The sequence below is a fragment of the Chrysemys picta genome, chromosome 2 (assembly GCF_011386835.1).
Source record: "Chrysemys picta bellii isolate R12L10 chromosome 2, ASM1138683v2, whole genome shotgun sequence".
NCBI classification, from domain to species: domain Eukaryota; kingdom Metazoa; phylum Chordata; order Testudines; family Emydidae; genus Chrysemys; species Chrysemys picta.
In genome coordinates this window covers 115862532-115882565 of record NC_088792.1, presented here as the reverse complement: position 1 = coordinate 115882565, position 20034 = coordinate 115862532, and the positions used below count along the sequence as shown (strand labels likewise).

General features: G+C 39.4%; 1 protein-coding gene across 24 annotated transcripts in view; it reads right to left on the bottom strand.

The window, feature by feature from the left end:
- Positions 1–20034, bottom strand: part of LOC101951432 (poly(rC)-binding protein 3-like) — a 737225-nt gene that overhangs the window by 36909 nt on the left and 680282 nt on the right. For 10 of the 24 annotated variants that reach the window (XM_065584026.1, XM_065584022.1, XM_065584030.1 and 7 more), the window contains 6 exons: positions 15200–15331; positions 11385–11513; positions 8625–8768; positions 3342–3398; positions 2810–2885; positions 896–948 (listed from right to left, as the gene is read on the bottom strand). In XM_065584026.1, coding sequence (XP_065440098.1) covers positions 896–948; positions 2810–2885; positions 3342–3398; positions 8625–8768; positions 11385–11513; positions 15200–15331 — 591 coding nt within the window. The remainder of the gene's footprint in view (positions 1–895; positions 949–2809; positions 2886–3341; positions 3399–8624; positions 8769–11384; positions 11514–15199; positions 15332–20034) is intronic. The other 14 variants (XM_065584029.1, XM_065584025.1, XM_065584031.1 and 11 more) reach the window with 5 other exon arrangements.

Genomic DNA, 20034 nt, shown 5'->3' with positions numbered 1-20034 from the left:
CTGTGACCCAACCCATCACAGCCGGCTACAACAGTGCCATACAAATGCCTGTTCTCACTTTCAGGTGACATTGTAAACAAGAAGTGGGCAGCATTATCTCCTGCAAATATAAACAAACTTGTTTGTCTGAGTGATTGGCTGAACAAGAAATAGGACTGAGTGGACCTGTAGGCGCTAAAGTTTTGCATTGTTTATTTTTGAATGCAGTTATTTTTTGTACCTAATTATACATTTGTAAGTTCAACTTTCATGATAATGAGATTGCACTACAGTACTTGTATTAAGTGAATTGAAAAATGCTATTTATTTTTACAGTGCAAATATTTATTATAAAAATAAAAATAAAGTGAGCACCGTGAACTTTGTATTTGGTGTTGTAATTGAAATCAATATATTTGAAAATGAGGAAAACATCAAAAATATTTAATATAATAATTATTGTTTAACAGCGCGATTAATCACAATTTTTTTAAAAAACGCACGATTAATCACGATTAATCGCTTGACAGCCATATTGATAACACTTTCAGTAACAACCAACCTGGCCTTACTGGACAACGTGACCACAGGTGAAATGCTCTGTATCTCAGTCCTTGTCATTCAACAGAGCCATCCAGTCTCACTTTGTCTTCTTTTTTTATACCACTATTCTACTAACTCTCCCTAGATGTATTAATTCCTTAAGTATCCAAAACTCATTCGAGTACTGACACTAGCATAAACCGTAATTCCCCCCCCCCCTTCCCCTGCACTCTGATACTCTGTAACACAGTTCTGATAGCACAATTTAAATTTATTTTGGTAACAAATTGATGAATTGACACAAAATGAAATATTCCACCTACAATAGCACAAGTGTGTGAGAGAGAGAGAGACTGACTATTGGTCCACTTACATCATTTGGAATAGTAAGCTCATGGGAACTGGTTGGAGTAGTGGCATCCAATCCTATATTGAAGGGACAGAGGGGAACACGTTATGCCAATTGTTTTGAAAAAAAGGGAAGACACAACAAATGATATTTAAAAGAAGGAAAACATGAAAAAAATAGATAAAAGAGAGTAGCAATGAAAAATACAGAACTGCTAGCAAAAGAGAAAAGAAAGCAAGAGATGCAAAAATTAAGAAGGTTGGACTGACTTTAATTTATTCTTATTTTAATTAACCTTTAACCCACCAAAATAACAAATGTCACGGCAGAGTCTACAATGCTATGAAAAGTTTATAGAAAGTGGATGGTTCCACCTATAAATAACTATGAAATGTGTTCCATATACATTAATTGCCAAAAATGAACGGATATCTGAATTTTGACCTATCTACCAGGAGCGCTGAATTACACAAAATAAAAAGTGGAAATCTACGGTAAAATGTGAAATGTGAAAAGAAAACTGATAAAATAAAGAAAGATGGGGAAAATAAACTAGGTGAACTTGAATTGTACATGGGATTAGTGATGTTGCAGAAATGTTGGAAAGAACTTTTTTCTTTTTTTTTTAGGGAAATGTACAAAATACTGTAAGTTGCATACATTTGTTTTTAAATTGGGTGGACAAAAGGAAAATGCTTAGGAGAAATGCAATTAGTGCTCTAACACTCAGTATAGTTACGGAAACATACAAATCACAAATATAACAAGGAAAAGATTAAGGAGCAGCATGTTAATGACAAGTAGAAAAACAAGGAAAATATAAAGCCAGGAAAGGTAATTTAATATTATTTGCTGATATTTTATCAGATACACCATGTAGAAGCAAATTATATTATTTGTGTCATTTTTCTTTCTTCCTTTTCCAATTTTTCTGTATATAAAGACGTATTTTTCCCACACTATCAAAGATGGAAAAGAAATAATTTTATTCAGAATACCTTATCTAAACGTTCATTATATTTACATTAATTTATTTACATATTGTGTATGTTTATTTTACACTGTGTATATTTGTTGAATATTGTAGTCCAAAAATCATATAAACAATTAAAATAATGAAATGATTCAGTCTCTCACAAAATTTGATGTATTTGATAAAAATGTTATTACTTGCCATACAAAATATGTACCAGTGTATAATTATTCATGTCTTGGGAAAATCTTGAATTCCAAGCCCAATATTTACTGAAACAAAATAAAATGTACATTAAACTGAATTAATTGAAAGTTTATCTAATTTCAATCCTCTTTTCCAGATAAACAAATATACCTGACAGGACTTAACAATTATGACCTTAATTGAGCAAAATTCCATTGCCTTCATTGGGAGTTTTGCACAATTAAGAACAGCAGAATTTGTTCCAAGGACAACAAGAATAATGGAAGCCAAAAGGAATTTTAGCGTACATGGGATGCCTGTTTAGGTCCTCAATTGTATGTTCTAAAAATTTTAATTAATCTGTAATTATACTGTAAATATATTTTTCATTCTTAGATTTTAATTTCTTTTTTTTCAACGCACAATACAAAAATGGAGGTCCAACAAAATTAATTTTATCCAGTACTTTAGGTAATACTAACTGGTACGTACTATGTGGTGCATAATAACTTTGCATAGGACTAACTCAAAGAAATTCAGGCTCTTCGGCTGATGGCACAAATGAAGTGGATTGTATTAAAATAAATGGAACAAACAAAGCACAAGAATTTAGTAATGACAAAAACAAACAGAGCCACAGGGAAAAAGAACAAAGATTAAGGTGTGAAAACAAAAGGATCATCGGTCATTGCCCACATTTAGTATTAAAATGATGTAATGACCATGGGAAACAAAGCTGTTAAGAAGAAGGACATCCCCAGGGGGTCATGGGTACGTACCAGGGAAACCAGGGGTGGTCTGCCCAAGGGGAGTAAAGGGGGGATGCTGCATAGCCAACTGGTGAAGCTTGGTCAACTGCAGGGCAGGATGGGAAATTAGAACTAACCAATCAAATGGAATTATTTCAGAGTAGAGAAAACCATCTTACATGTTTTAAAACTGGATTAATTAAAATTAAAATAAAGGTTTAATCATTCATTCTATTCTACTGTATAGAAAAACTGGTTAAAATGACGTCTCTATTGTTATTACATGTAATGGCTATAGTTAATATTAACTACTTTTCTGTAGAATTACATATTAAAAACTCAAATACATAGCATGCATAAAAGACAAAAAACTGTCATTTGTATCTGGGTCATTGTACTTTCTAGCAATTATTACAGAAGTTATCCAGTAACGCTAACACTTGGCTATATGGTACACTGTTAAGTACAGGCATCTACAGGCATGTCTTAATGTTAACTCTAGAAAGTAAATGCTGCCCAGAACAAATAAGAGAAAGAGAGAAAGAAGAAGGGAGTAATTTACATGCGCTGGACTCACGTCTGGATGAGGGATGGCATACTGCCCCTGAATTGTAAACGCCTGAAAATGACAAGCAAAATTAAAGATACGTATCAGTCAGATTAGACAATAAGTACTCCACTCTCATCAGGCTAGAGAGAACCTTGTGCTGTTTTCCAAATCTAAGGCAAATCACATTTCATTACATGCTAAGGGAAGCTTAATTTTCTTATGCTGCTTTGACAGCCGCACAGTACAGGAAGGGCTCTGTTATGCCTTTCAGGTACAGCCCAATGGGGGAGATGTTGCGAGGGGCACTGCAACAGTGGGTGCTCCTCCAGGCATGGCGCCCCAGGCAGGCACATTTGGCACATTCCACCCTCAGTGTAAAAGAGGGCAGACTGTGGCCAAATGCTTCCAGGAACTTGGGGGCAGCAAGCACTTTCCATCACAAGGGTCAAACTCCATGGGTCTGTGCGGAAGAGGATTTGGGCCAGAACTAGGTGCTGGACTTGCTTGGAGATGTCTTTGTGCTTAGCTTTAGGTGGCCCTACAAAACAATGTTTTTTTCGGCCTCCTCCATCCCTGAGGTAACTGATTCCTGTTTGTCTTTCTCCCACAACTCTGCATAAGGCTGCATTAAGGATTTTGAAATGATTCGTGGGGATAGTAAAATTAATTTTCTTCTTTTACATAAAGAGCCAGATTCTCAAGTGAAACACAGCCCTTTGCCAAGCAGTGCAAAAAGGCTGGATTCTGTCCACAAATGGCCAGCATGGAATTCTGATGGTACTGGATGGAGGAAGCTCCTGGGCCAACTATCCTTTGCCACTGGCATAAGGGGCATGTCAGGGAAAGGAGGAGATACATGATGCTGTGGCTATCCTCTCCTGCTGCCTCTATTAAATTCTACAGGATGGTTTTAAAAAAAAAACTACCTATACAAAAGGTTGTAATTGTCTATTACATTCTGCACGACTTTTCCAAAAGGGATAGCCCATCAAAACATTTTAATGCATTTGTGCTTAGACAGGAGGGAAACCAGGCAGTAACGCTTTGATAAATTGTAAATTAAGGCCCTGAGCCAGAAAAACACAAAAGCACACGCTTAAGTTCCACCAAGAGCAGTGTCATTTAAGGACATGCTTAAAGCGCAGCATATGTTTAAATGCTTTGCTGAATAGGGATAGACGTAAGCACATGCTTAAAGCTGAGCACATGCTTAATTGTTTTGCTGGGTCAGGACCTTATGCAGGTGTTTAACTTCAAGCATGAGAGTTCCATTGATATCATGCTTAAATACTCTGCTGGATCGGGGTCTAATTCTGTGAGCAAACCATTTGGACTGAAAAGCACTACGCTTTACCTTTGACCTTCTGGCCTACTTCAGCAGTGTTCAATCTGAGCCTAGCTTTATTTCAAATATAGTAGAAAGAGCACACTTCAGCAGAGGTACTGGAACCATTTGTATGGTGGGGGTGCTGAGAGCCATTGAACCAAACTGTAAACCCTGTCTGTATATGATGGAGACCACTTCAAGCCAGGGGAGGTGGCAGCACACCCAGCACCCTAGTTCCAGCACCTTTGCACTTCAGACTGTAAAACGCTTCAGGGCAGGACTGTGTCCTCTCCATTGTTGGAACAAGCCAAGCACATTTTGGGAGTTACTGCAACAGAAATAATACATAAAAATAATTGACCAAATGCATGGAAAGAGGAAATGGTCACTTTAATTTACAAACCAGGGGTGGGATCCTGCTCCCAATAAAGTCAATGGAAATTTCGCCACTGACTTCAATGAAAGCAGGAATGGTTGGTCCCCTGGGTCTAAAATTTGTCCTGATTTACAGCCTGTGAAATCATTGAGGTTGAATGAAGGGTAAGTCAGGGCAAAGTCTGTCCCTGAAGAGACAATGTTGGAAGTGGGCATTTTTGGGATAGGGTAATGTACAAAAAATATGTGTAGACAAATGGGAGGAAACCTTGTTTCTTTCAGACATGGGTGGTGTTTTGGGATTATTTAAAAAAAAAAACCCTGCATATGCTGGATTTTAGTATGGATCTGAGCTAAGAGAAAGGCAGCATTGTGTTCTCCTTCCTTTCCATTCTGCTACTTAATACGATACTGAGAAAAGCACAGAGAGGATTAAAAAAATGTTTAAAGCAGCAAAACCCATGCAAAACCCCATCTCATCAAATAATAGTAGGAGTTTGATTTTTCCAGGGTAGCTTGATATGCAGAGTATAGTTAAAATAAGCAAACAAACCCCAAATCTTTCAGCTTAACCATGAAATAATTTGGAACTGAAACTGATCCTATAGGAAGGGAGAGTGACCCCATCCAGCATCTCTTCCCTGCTGATACCATTTTGTTTTGTTTTCAATATTAATTTGTACTCAGGATTTCTTATTACACTATCAAAAACATAATGCATATACTGTATTTTGACACTAGAAATAAAATCCATGAGAAATCCTTTCCTTGCTAATTCCCAAGCCCACCGCTACCATTTTCTAAGGTACTGAAGAATTTGCTTAATAAGGGAGAGACTACAGGTTCAAAGGTTCACACAAAATATTAGAATTAGCTATTTTTTCTTGATTGAACTAGGCTGTGTTAAGAAAAATATAGAACACCCAGCTGTTTTCTTTGTGATTTATAAAATTAAAGATGACTAGAATTCAGCGATCTGTTACACTATATGATAAGACAGAATTTCAATTACTTTTTCCAACTGTTGAGAGCATTCTAGTGCTTACTTTTAATACTCTTTTATTTGAGTAATTTGTTATGCACCGAGACAATCTTTGATGGTAACATCATTTACAGCACTGCTACTGTGCATCACTGAATATATATACATCTGCTTTAAAGGAGAACACCACACTATAAACTTAACATTTATGTCTGGAGTAACTTACTCTGTGAACTTTCACAGTCAACTGAGATCAAATTCTGGAAAAGTAATTTCAATTTAAATTCTATCAATTAAGAAAGTAGGTATCTTATTCTGAAGAAAACCAGTCAAAGTAAGAGCAGAAGGCCTGGATAGCAGGAATTAATATTTAGGTTTTTTTTTTTTCCAAAATGTACCATAAAATACTTCAGCCAACCATGACTGTAACTGGAGAGTTAATATAAAGGACATTAACATGTTTGTAAAGTGGCTAGTTAGTGTTATCGAATAATGATGTTGGGAAAACTTTTAATCCATAATGGCCTGACTTGCTCTTCGATGCACTCATGAGATGTAGCCATCAGCCTTCTTATGAACCAGCAGCTCTACAGAACTCTGAGATGCTCCAAATGGGTGCTATGGCAGCTACAGATGCCATCTGTTCTCAGATAGTTCCAAGTGAGGGGGTGATTTGACACTCTAGGACATCCCTCTGAAAACAGGAAGTGGAAGGCCTCTCATTTGGCCATAACATAAGCGATCGTGGAGAAATGGTGTTCTAGGTGAACTGTTGGCACAGCAGCTCACACACCATATCAGTGGCATGTCTAGATAATCCACTGGCTGTGTGTATTGTTGGGAGGTCAGTTTATCAACAGCTGCCTTTCTCCACATTAGATGATGATAGGGCAAGCTGCAATGAAGCACCCGGTTAGTATGCCTATTTCAAGGCAATATACAAAGGGAAGAACAAGACACATGGTATGGAAACACCACAGAAGGGCTAAAAGGGGGTGGGAACCATGGTCACATAGCTTGAAGAGGCAGCAAGGTGTGGGGGGGAACAGCCATACCTCCACCATGTAAAAAAGCAAACAACAACAAAGCTTTGGATATGGTATAAATCAGGATGTGCAGAACAGGTGGAAACTCTTCAGTACAGGGACTGTCTACTGTTCTGTTACTGTGCCTACCACAACGGGGCCCCATTCATGGCTGGGCTGTAGGCACCACTGTAAGAAATAATCGTAAAAATAAAACAGCATATAACACTTCTTGTGTGCATATTTTATCCAGGAACTCATGACTTGGCCCCATGGAATATTAAAATTATGAAAACTTGAAAATTAGTAGAGCATTTCTTGAGCAGAAGTTTTGTACTCTGATCACATGGTGAAAGCTGATCAATACTGTAACTTAGTTATATTGCTTTATGAAATTGATGAAACTGCAACTTAAAAATATAATAAAAATATTTGTTCCATTAAAGCATTTCTGATTTTGGATATCAGTTTCTTTACAACAGAACAAATTACCACCTTACTACGGAAGCTAATTTTAAATCTTGATAAAATACCAATTGTCTTATTTTTGTTCCTTTCTATTGTAGAAGATTACAGAGTTATACTCTAATTCAGAGATTCTCAAACTGTGGTCCGCGAGCTCCATTCAGGTGTTCCGCAGATAGTTCCCTCTAAGGTGCGCGCCTTGGGGGCCCCACATGAGAGAATGAAGGGCCACTCACCTAATTAGTGGAGCTGTGCAGGTGTGGCTCCACTAATTAGGTGCCTGGACCCTGGAGAAAATGCACATGTAAGGTGAGGTGGTGGCCTTGGGGGGATAGGGAGTAGGTGGAAGGGGGCGGAGGGGGGGGGTGAGAAGAAGCGGTGGGGGGAATTTGGGATGTCCAGGGCTGTGGCGGCCAGAGAAAGAGGTGACTTTCCCCAGGTCCAGGGCTGCGGCTGCCGAGGAGAGACAGTCCTCCTTCCCAGCCTCAACTCTGTAGCAGGAGAGAGACCCCCCTCCTTCCTAGCCCCAGGTCGGGGGCTGCTGCGGCGGGGGAGAGAGGGAGAGACCCTCCCTCCTTCCCAGCCCCAGCTCGGGGGCTGCCACAGCGGGGGGAGAAGGCACATCCATCACATTAGAAAGGTAAGACTACTGATATTAAAATATGAGTTGTGTGCTTTTATGTGTAGAACATTTGGAAAGATCATTAAGTGGTCTGCCGAGACCCTCAGCAAATTTCAAGTGGTCCGCGAAAAAAAAAGTTTGAGAACCACTGCTCTAATGTGTTGTCAGCTACGAAGCAGAATATTCCTGATGCAGCTACTCATGGTAGGTGACAAGTTCTTGGCAACATCAACTATGATGTTGCATTTACTGGAAAAGCCACAGAGAAAAAACAAAACCAAACCCAGTGCCAGGGACATAAACTGAAATGAATCGGGTACAAGTATCAGAGGTTTATTCAATAACGGTACAGAAGACGAGTTAAAAGAAGCCCTTGACTTGTTTTCATTTTAAGTTTATAACACAGTGTTCTCCTTTTCTGCAAGCAATAATGATCCACACTGGATAAAACACATTCATACTATACCAGGCAAAAAAAGTATAAAAGGTGAAAACTAACAGGCGCTGGCTGAGGTTGGGCCAAGACGGTGTGGTTTCCAGCTGAAGCCAAAATGGTGTCTGCTCTTACCTGGCCACCTGCAAAAATGATAGGTGCAGAGGCAGGTTTGGGACGGTAGGGAATGGTGGCACCTTTGGGTGGGGACTGAAAACAAAAACATATCAAGATGTGGAATTAAGTAGCTCACATAAAATCATGTTTTACTTTGTTCATCTCATACAGCAATTGCATGCCTCTGCCCCATTCACCAGCGTATTCTCCCAAGAGCAACAGAGAGTCCTGTGGCACCTTATAAACTAACAGATGTATTGGAGCATGAAGTGGGTATTCACCCACGAAAGCTCATGCTCCAATACATCTGTTAGTCTATAAGGTGCCACAGGACTCTTTGTTGCTTTTTACAGATCCAGACTAACATGGCTACTCCTCTGATACTTGCTCCCAAGAGCCTGGATCCTGCTCCCACTGAATTCAGTGGCAAAATTCACACTCACTTCAGGGCTACGGTCCTTATTACATAGGCAAAAGGAAAATGCAGACAGGTTTGTTTTTGTTTCCACAATAATTTGGTAAAGATTCAAGGGGCCTGGGAATGAATTTAGCTTTTCATGAGATCTAAGGAAGTTAGGTGCCAATTTTGAAACTTGTCAATCTTTTGGGAGACTCTCCCCAGCGTTCTCTCTTTGCACAAACCTGTTAAAAGAGAACAATACATTCAGCTGTGCGCTGTCACACAGCCAAGTGTCCCAGTATAAAAGTGAAATAAGAATTTTCAGTCTGCGCTATAGTCACCACGCTCATTGAACTTCGGGGATAATTAAATGGGCCTGATCCTGCATTCCACCTAACTCGGAGTGAGAAGTGTAGAGGAAAGCCATGGCTAGTGTAGGCCTATTCTCACTGCCTTCAGTGGGAGCAAGATGGGTCCTCTGCAAGTAACAGAAGAAGAAAATTGTTCTGAGAGTCAGTAGATAAAAATGTGATCAGTAAATACTTCACCAAGCATGAATATTTCTTTATAGAGACTAAGACAGAGAAAATGGCCCTGGGAACAATCCTGTAAAACAGGCTTCAAATTATCTGCATAGTGCCTGGCACAAGGTGGTCCTGACCTCTAGGCACTACTGCAATCAACCATCACCACCACCAACAATAAATAACATTTCCGTCCTAATTCTCTATTATTGGTGATTTGATTTTAATAAAGCAGTGACCATTGCCAAATTAAATACATTGAACAAATTAAACACATTTATTTTATGTATGCTTTAATGTTTGAAGAAGCAAAATGCAGTTACAGCATTGTCTTCTCTAAGGCTTCAAACTGGTGATTTGCTGTCTCTAGTTTATTATCTCTAAAATTATCTCTAAAATTAAACAAGTTCTGTTTTCTATACTTTCAGAACTGTTTATCTCAGAAAGAAAACAGCTCTACAGGCAGAAAATGACTCCCTGGCCCTCGTTTGTCTCTTCAAATAACTATGGGGGTAATTAATATAATTTAGACATCAGACTACTGCCTGCATCCACAAAGCAGGTAGTTAAATGACTACGTGCCAGTAATGGGAGATGTAAAATTGCTCCTGCAGTTATTTGCACCTGCAAAGCTCTAAGAACAAGATGGGAAGTGAAAGGACAGATTTAAGCCCTTTTCAAAATCACACCCTTTAAATATATTCTAAATTCTACACACAGAGAAATGGATTTTTTATTTTCCAACAGTTTATCAATTCTTCACAAAGTCAAGCCGAGCTCTCTGTGGCTAATAGACTGAAACTGGTTTTCAGTATTTTCTTTCTGTTTTGCTACATTTTTATGCACATCTGATGCCAACTGAAGCAAGAGCTCCTTATCTGCAAGACAAAGTTTGGTCCTTATAATAATAATAGTTTATAACATTGATATTTATTAGGTTGCATGCTCTTTTGATGTGGAGTGGTCGTTACTAACCAGACAAGAGTTATCAGACTGTAGTATCAGAGACGCCACGCATCCCACTATATTTAGATTAAAGAATAACTGTAGGACGTCAGACATCACAGTGTGGTAATGGTTGACTAGATGTAGTGGAACATTTTTTTGACAGAACGTTTTTCCATTGGAAAACGCCGATCCAACAACATTGAAACGTTTTGGAGGAAATGTATTCATTTTGTCAACATTTTCAACAGTAAATTATTAAAATATTTCATTTTGGTGAGGCTGAAATACTTCGTTTAGACCTTATTGATGCATTTGGTTTCAATAAGGCCAGATCATTTTGTTTTGATAAGGTTATATTATACTATATTAATAAAACAGATGAGAGTAATATAACATAATCAAAGTGACAAAGTAAAAATGAAACATGTTGACCTTACAAAAACAAAATGATGACCTTATTGAAATGTTTCAACGATATCAAAACGAATATTTCAATAAGGTCAGCATGAAATGTTACAGGGTATTCTGTTTCATGAAAATTCCTGAGATTTCTACTTTTTATCCTGATTTGTGTTTTTCTACTAGCTGTTGACTTTTTAATGACAATCAGTGTTGAAGGCTTGTATTCATGGTAAGTAGATCCTGCTCCAATGATGAGGCACTGTGCATTCTAAACACCAGGAGTGTTGACAACTAGCCTTGAAATCGCTGGGAGCTGAGGGAGATCAGCATCTTACAGGATCAAGGCTTGAGAGAGGGTGGGGGGATTTGGAGGAAATTAATATAATTTCTGAACATTATCAGTATGAACCTCAATGTTTTTAAGTGCTCTCTTACCTCCAGCATGACCACACAGATTTGTTTTACACACTGAATAATGGCATCCGGAGTGCCTGATATAGTTACAGCACGTTCTGTTGAATTTGGCAACATATCCCCTGCTACTTGTACCTGGGCCCCTGTGGACTTAAGAAAAAAACAAACAAAACAAACATTAGTGTCATAAAAATACAGCTGCACATTAGAAGCCATTTTTTCACCAATAACAAATAATCTGATAAAGCACAGTGATATCTAAAACGTGCCTGTTCTCTGCTAGCTTTATGCTGTATATATATAAAACTGCCGGGTGGAGATTTATGTATGGAAGTCAAGTTTGCAAGCATTCTCAATGGTAGAAAGTGTAGTTATCAATGGTTGTTAAATGAATAAAGTGGGAAGTCTCCCAACTTCCTGAAACAGAGACTACTGCAGATACAATGGAAAAAATATGAAAACTAAGGACTTTCACAATCATTAAGACGATCATTAAAAAAATAATTGCTGTTGTCTGAAGAGCTTCAGCTTCCCAAATGAATTCCAGTCATGGATTGGTGAGTCCTTAATGAATTGATGATTGAGATCATTTTACTGAATGAAATTTGGTGTTGCTTTATACTCTGGAATATTTCATAATGATGCAGAGCAATACAGGAGCACTTCTAAATTATTATTAGTGTTGATTAAACATATGCACATCATCAGCTTCTAGTTCACTAATGAACCTAACCTTGTAATGAGCCACTGTTTTTTTTTTTTCCTCCTTGATCTTGACACTAATGGTTCTTAGTCAAAAAAAAAAAAAAAAAAAAAAGACCTGAGGCCAAAATCATCCCTGGTATAACCCAGCAAAAATCTTGTAAGCCTTTTTCAATTGATGGAAAAAACATAACAAAAACTGTTTTTATTGAATTAGTATTTTCATACATTATACACCCAATCTATTTCTGGTCCTGATTTGTGGATACAAATGTTTTTGCCTTGCATTGATTTTGTGTCAGTTAGTAAGGAGTTAATTTAGTTTGCTGTTGGCCATGCACAACACATCTTACTCTTTTTCCAGAGACTGATTAAATTACTGATTACATCTTCTGTTCACCAGTGCTGTTTAAACCCAGAATATCAATTATGGGTCCCTGTAATATGCTTTGGAATGTCATCATAATTTGATCAATCTTTCATGTCATTGTGCCTCTTTTTAAAAAAAATCAAGTCTTGAAAATACTGAGGCAGACAACATTTTGCTGCTGGGTACATGATTGAGCATAAAAGAACATCTATCATACTACTGCTGCTCAGTGTGTTGTGTGATGATGAGATTAGAATGCATCTTGAGAGGACGGATGATCCTTTTTCATTTGGGCAGGAGTCACCATTTAAAACAAAGTTTTTAGCTCACCAGCAGGCCTAGTACAAAATATTCTGGGTCAAATACTGCTCTCAGTTACAAGTGTGCCATTCAATCACTCAACATGCTAATCTTTAAAATTCTTTGGCTATAGTGGGACGGCATGTGTGAAACCAAGAGCAAAACTTTGCCATTGTCTTTAGGCTTACAGATAGGGAGAGGGAGTTAGTTCACACTAACAGATTTATTTGGGCATAAGCTTTTGTGGGTAATTTTTTACCTACGAAAGCTTATGCTCAAATAAATCTGTTAGTTTTTAAGGTGCCATCGGACTCCTTGTTGTTTTTGTGGATACAGACTAACATGGCTACCCTGATACTTAGTCCACACTGTTCTTTTGACCTAATACCTTACAATAGGGGGCCAAAAGCACTGAATTTCCCCTGAAATAAGAATCATCCCCAGAATCAACTGTGGTTGCACAATTTGGACCATAATCAAATTTGGTAACAAATGAAGGAATTCAGGGAAAGACTTGAGAGCCAAGGTATTCAGGCACCTAACTGCTCTTTCTACCTTTGACCTCTTCCCTACTTATTGTTAGACTAATCTAACTAAACATATTCAGAACTAGAGCTGGTCACAAATTTTCAATCAAAGACATTTCCCAACAATGTGATTTCATTAAAAACCTTTTGTAAGAAAGTGATTGCTATGAATTTTTTTGACAGGAAAATGCAAAACAAAACAAAACATTTAATTTCAAATCAACATTTTGATCAAAAATGTCAAAAGTTTTTGCTTCAATATTTCCAAACTGATTTTTTTTTAACCTTTCCTTTTGTGAAAATATTGCATATTTCTACACTTTGTCCCCATTTCAGGACAAAAACAAATGTAGAAACATTGGAATTTTCCATAGGATGAAAATTCCATTTTTCAAAAAGTTCTGTTTAAAAGTAGGTACAAAATACCCCCAGAGTGTATATGATTATTAATTGTTTATTTGACTGACTTGCAAATAATTCCGCAAAAGTTTTGTCAGCATAGCATAAATTTTGATGATGTATTAGGCTTATAAAATTGGTGATTGATATAAAAATATCTTCGTATTTTGTGGCAAGAGGAAAATTGATAATTGGCATTGTAAATTTAATATTAAAAACTAATCCAAATACTGTCTATCTGATAAGATTTAATCTAAAGGAAAACTCAAATGTATTTGTTATCTAGACCTGATTAGGTGATGTATTTCCTGTACATGAGTACTTAATGTTGCTGAGTTGTCATTATTATGTTGCTGTAGATTTAATCAATTGTTCAGGTGCTTAGTACTTTTTGTATGGGCATTTTTTATTGTGGCTGAAATCTATCTAAACAAACAAACAAATATGGACCTGTACCCATTTGGCTTAGCTCTGCAGTCTGAATGTTAGGAAGTTAAGAAGCATTCTCCTCATGGATAGGTTGTATGATATAGTTATCAATAACATGTTTTGCTACAATTATTCATTTCTGAGCCTGCACATTTAATGACAGATCACTCCTTCTGCCACTAAAACCCAGAGGAGGGTTGGAGGCTGCAAGGGGGAACATATTTCCAAACTCTTCTTGCGGAGTTTCTCTTCACATAGTTCCATGCCCCCCAACTGCCTGCAGCTCCAAAAGCAAAGTCCAGGAAAGTTCTCAAAATAAAAGCAAAACAACAATAAAACCCACAGACCCTCTGTCACAGGGATGCTTCAGAGAGGTTACGACCTCAGTGGATTTTGGGGCGGAGTGGATGTCCTCAGAAATAGCTTGGATTAAAAAATTTTATACGAGTTTCTCAGGATCAGTATATGTGAAATTAGGCCATCTGTGAAGCCATAATATTGGAGGCAGGAGGGGGAGTAAAGGGAGTATGGAATATAGTTAGAAAACCAATTTGACAAATCAAGGTAAGTCAAATATTATGTCTACTAACTTGGACAGTGTCCCTTTAAACTACTTGGCTTTTTCTGGCTTCAGAGGCTGTAATTGAAACACTCAGATTAGACAAGGATTAGCAATACTTCAGACCTTGATTATGTGAAGTATTTATGGATTTTTTTAAAAGTTGAAGAAACAATTCTGTGTGAAACTGTTCCTTTGCTACGTGGCATCTTGTTTTTTCCTCTTCTCAAACGTGTATCTGAATGCCAGCTATGCACTAAAGATGTTGAAGGTCGGAGTTACTTTCTGAAGGGTTGCGACATGGAAAGACAAATTTCTTCTAAAACTGGTTATGCCACTGTAGATCCTCCGCTTTCATGAGTCTATAGATGTCTTTGACACCTTTTACAGCTGGTTTAGCTGAGCATTCCATTCATGAAATATTTACATGAATGCAATGAACCAACTACGGTGGCAGGACTCTGTAAGTCGTACTCTTTAAATGGACATATTAGGACATTTAGCTACATAAAGTTACCTGGCATCCCCCTGTTTGAATCCTAGAACTTACCTCCCTGATTTCTTTGATTTTGGAGCCGCCTTTTCCTATAAGGGATCCACACTGACTTGCAGGGACTACAAGTCGCAATGTCACAGGCGGTTTGCTTGTCACTGTGCTGTTTGTCATTGAAGCATTTATGTCCTGTAATAACAATGTCAATAAGAATTAGTTGAGGATTTGTCATTCCTCTTAACACTTAAGAGGATCAAAGTAAATACTCAAGCTGTTCTCGGAGAACTGGTAAGCGAATCGTGTTTTTGTAGCCCATAAAGCAGCCAGCTCTGCTGGTGGCACCCCAGAAGCATGAACTGCATGATGACATCATAGCAATGGAACTGTTGATACCAAGTGCTGAAATATGCAGGCACAAAGACAGAATCTGATCAGCTAATAATCACACTGTATTTGTTAGCACTTTTAATACAAAGGAAACAATGGAGAAACAATAAATAACATTAGTCAACAGAAATGGGAAACCAAGAACTATTATTTTGATAAGTATTTTGAAGCTTCCCAGATTTAACTTTGCTGCAGATCTCAAAGATTTTTCAACCCCGCTTAACTTTTCCTAAACTCTTTTGTGTGATCGATATGTAATCCAAATATGCAGATATGGCTGTGGGAATCGCATACACAGCAGCAACCGCCTGTTCATCTCCTCTCATCTGATCTAATCAATGAGATTCTACTGTACCCTTCAGTGAGCATTTTAGAGTTCTGCCAGTTGCTAGCCTCAGATTTGTGTTAACTGTGCTTTGCTTATTCAAATTCTCCTTTGCAAGCACAAAACAGAACCCCCTAATGTAATATTTTTATTACAAATGAAATTATAATGCTTATCTTCCCACTATAGAATGTGCTATGGCTGAGAGCATTCCAGAATCCTAGATGTTGTTGGAAATAAAAAGCCACAAACACTACTGTGCAATTCTATAGCATCTTTCATAAGAGCATTGCAACATACTTTTATCAACATTAGCTAATTAAGGCACACCAGCCCTTTGACATAGGTAAGGTAACTTGGCCCATCTCTGAGATGGAGTGCAGCAGGTGTTTAACAGCACACAGGAGCTTAGAACCTAGAGGGAAGGAAAATATTGTAACTAATGGAGGGAGAATTTAGGTTGGCAGAGTTACTGTAATTACCCAAAATATAATTTGTCCAGAACTATCAGGATTGACACTTCTAACCTTGTGAAAAGTGCCATGAGATCTTTAATGACCATGAGTGATCAGGACCTTGGTTCCACCTTTCATGCAAAAGAGAGGACCTCAAGGAGTACAGTGCTGCCTGATGCTATGTTGGTGCATTAGTGCAGTAATGAAAAGTGCTATCCTAATGACCAGGAGCACTTTGGTATTTCTCACATTAGAGGTTTTCCATCTAAGTGCTGGCCCAGTCTGACCCTGTTTCGCTTAAAAAAAGTTGACAGAATCACAGCACAGTGAGGCTTGGCTGCCTGCTGCAGGTTAGTTCTTATGCAATTCCCTTCGTCGACACTGCATCATGTCATATTTACTGTCAGCAAGAGGTTACAATCCAAAACAAAGCAATACAGGTTACAGCAAGTTGTGGCCTGCATGCATCTGAAATATATACAGTATGTATGTAGGTATATGTATTCTATATATTATTTTGTATGTACACATATTATTTTTTATGTGTATGTATCTAATCTATCTATCTATCTATGAATATAAATTTGTATTACCACAGTGTCTAGGAGCCTAGTCATGGACCAGGACCCCACCGTGTTAGGTGCTGTACAAATGCATGCCATGGCTAGGTTTTTAGAAGTGGGATGCCATCAAACTTTGCCAAGTTGCTGTTACCTGGTGATATGCCACAGATATATAACATGCCTTTCACTTCAAAGACAGGCAAGCCCTATGTGACAAAAGGTTGCCAAACTCTCTCACATCTTGAATAAGCAATTTCTACCATTTGATCTGGTAATAATAATATTCAGCACCTTCAAACTTTATAAACAATTAATTTAAGGCCATAGCACCCCCTCCGTGTATTAACATCACCATTTTTTAAAAAAAGGAAAAGCTGCAAAGAGACGATCATAGAGATGCCCAAAGCCACAAGGATGTCAGCAAAGGGCCAGAACTCAGGAACCACTGGCTCCTGGTTAGAGCAGGTCAGAAAATTTCCAACAGAACCCTTTTTTCCATTGGAAAATGCCAATTTGTTGACAGTCCACAGGAATATGTCAGTTTCAACAATATTCCAGTGGATGTCAGCAGGGCCGGCTCTAACTATTTGCCGCCCCAAGCAAAAAAAAGAGCGCCGCCCTGCCATAACACCCCCTTCCAGCGCTGCGGCACGCTGCTGAACCCCCCCCAAGCACCGCCCCGCCGAAACACCCCCCTGAGTGCGGCGCCGCCGAAACACCCCACCCGAGCGCTGTGCCGCCCCGCCGAAACACCCCCCTGAATGCCGCGCCGCCAAAACACCCTCCCCCAGAGTGCCGCCCCGCCATAACACCCCCCTCCAGCGCTGCGGCACGCTGCTGAAACCCCCCCCAAGCGCCGCCCCGCCGAAACACCCCCCGAGTGCCACGCCACCGAAACACCCCCCCCCCCCCCAGAGCGCCGCACCACTGAAACATCCCCCCGGGAGCGCTGTGCTGCCCCTCTGAAACACCCCCGCCGAGCGCCAATCCGCCATGCTGACCCCCCCCCCGAGTGCCACGTGCCGCCGCCGAAACAAAAATAACCTGCCGCCCGCCCAAAACAAAAACAACAACAAAAAAACCCTCGAGCGCTGCCCCGCCGAACCAAAAAACAAACAAACCAAAAAACCCGAGCGCCCCCCGCCTCCCCAAGATTGGCTGCCCCTTACAAGGGGCCACCCCAAGCCCGTGCTTGGTCGGCTGGTGCCTGGAGCCAGCCCTGGATGTCAGGCAGGGTTCTGATGGTTCAGGCAAGTTTCAAAATTTTCCTGGTTTCTTGCCATATTATCTGCCTGGCTCATTGGCAGCCAGTCTGGCTATAAAAACAACAATATACCATGTCTTCCCAAGATTTAATATTTTCTTGCATGCTGGGAAAAAAACCATGGAAGACTATGTGTGGAATTCCTCTCACTCCTGGTGCCTGGACCTGCAGCAGTACCTGGCAGCCAGGAGCAACAAGTGCAAGGAAATTCCTAAGCACTCCTTGCAGCCCAGGACTGGAACATGAGCAATCACTCTGTGTGGATAAAGCATGCTCAGTGCAGATGGAATCCTCACCAAATTTAGTTGCTAAACTTAGATGAAACTTTCCCCAGAAAAATGAGTCTTAGGCAGACACCCAGCTGGAAAATTTCAGTCTACATTGTTTAAGTTTGGCAGAGTTATAAGCCACTGAAAACAAGATGTTATAATGGAAAGTGTCAGACAGCATTAACTATAGGTGATGCTATCTGTGCCACCAATAAATTCCTTATATACCGTACTTTATTTTCTCAGTTGTCTTGGGTATATAAAGTACAAATTGACAAGGTCAGATTTTAAAGTAACCACATTTTGTATTCACAGTTCTAACCCTTCATTCCACTTTTTCTTTTTTAAACACTGATCCTTATTTTGATCTTTTTCCTCTCCAAGACCATGATCCTACAAACACACCTGTGCTTAATTTATGCACATGAGCAGCACTGTTGCCCAAGAGGGCTGCTCCCATGAATAAAATTAAGCATTCGTGTAAGCGCTTGCAGAATCAGGGCCTAAGTTTTAAGTACTTTACTCCATAACTTTGCATTATTATGGTGAACTTTGGAAGCTATCCTTTGTGTAGCAATACATTTTGTTCTAAGCATTCTTAGAAAGTCACCACTTAATTTACATGTTGCCATAAAAAGAAAATTTCTAATGTTAAATTATAATGCCATATTCACGAGTGGTTTAGAGCTGATTAGTTCTATAACAACTTCATTAAAGAAATGATGGCAAATGAGTGCTTGGCTTCTATTCTGTTCTATACAGTAATGTAGACCTGTGATTGCTTTATTCTGCAGGGAGTAAAATATTTTCTTAGCGTATGGAAAAAAATTCAGCCAAGATTTAGCGATATGTTGCTATGTTAATAGACAATATCAGGCAGCTACGTGCAATGTTTTCATTCTGTTTAGGTTTTGGAAGGTGACTTTTAAAACCAGACAGCCGTGATAAAATGTTCCTGTTGATGTAACAAGAAAATGTGCGCATCCCTGTCTTTCCTACACAGCTAACGTTCATTAGGAGCTAAGCGGGGCTTTGCCAACAGACTTGTATATGAGGCAGTACATAGCTGTGCTGGGCCAGGAGCAGCCTTGGAAGCTGATTGTGACCGTGATGCCTGGCACACGGATGGGCAGAGCCAGCTTCCTGGCTGCCTACTCCCAGCTCATGTTTGGGGGGTGTGTGTGGGGGGTGGGCAAAGGAAGGAAATGGGGGGAACTGCAGCGCCTCTGCTGAGGAGGCCTCCTACCTGTGCAGAATCTGGCCCAAAAGAGCTGTGGAAGTGTGGAGAACCCCCCTCCCCCATCTAACTGAAGTTTTAGTGTTATAGTATTATAGTATTTGAGGATCCCACATTCTGTAATATATTTACCTTCACAATGCCCCTGGGAGGTCAGGAAGTGCTATCATCCCCATTTTACAGATGGGGAACTAAGGCACAGACACACTACGTGACTTGTCCCAATTCTACAGGAAGTCTATGGCAGAACAGGGAATTGTACCTGGATCCATAGGGGCCGACTCCATGGGTGCTCCGGGGCTGGAGTACCCACGGAAAAAAAATAGTGGGTGCTCAGCACCTCAGGCCCACTGATCAGCTCTTCCCCCTCCCTCCCAGCACCTCCCACCCAT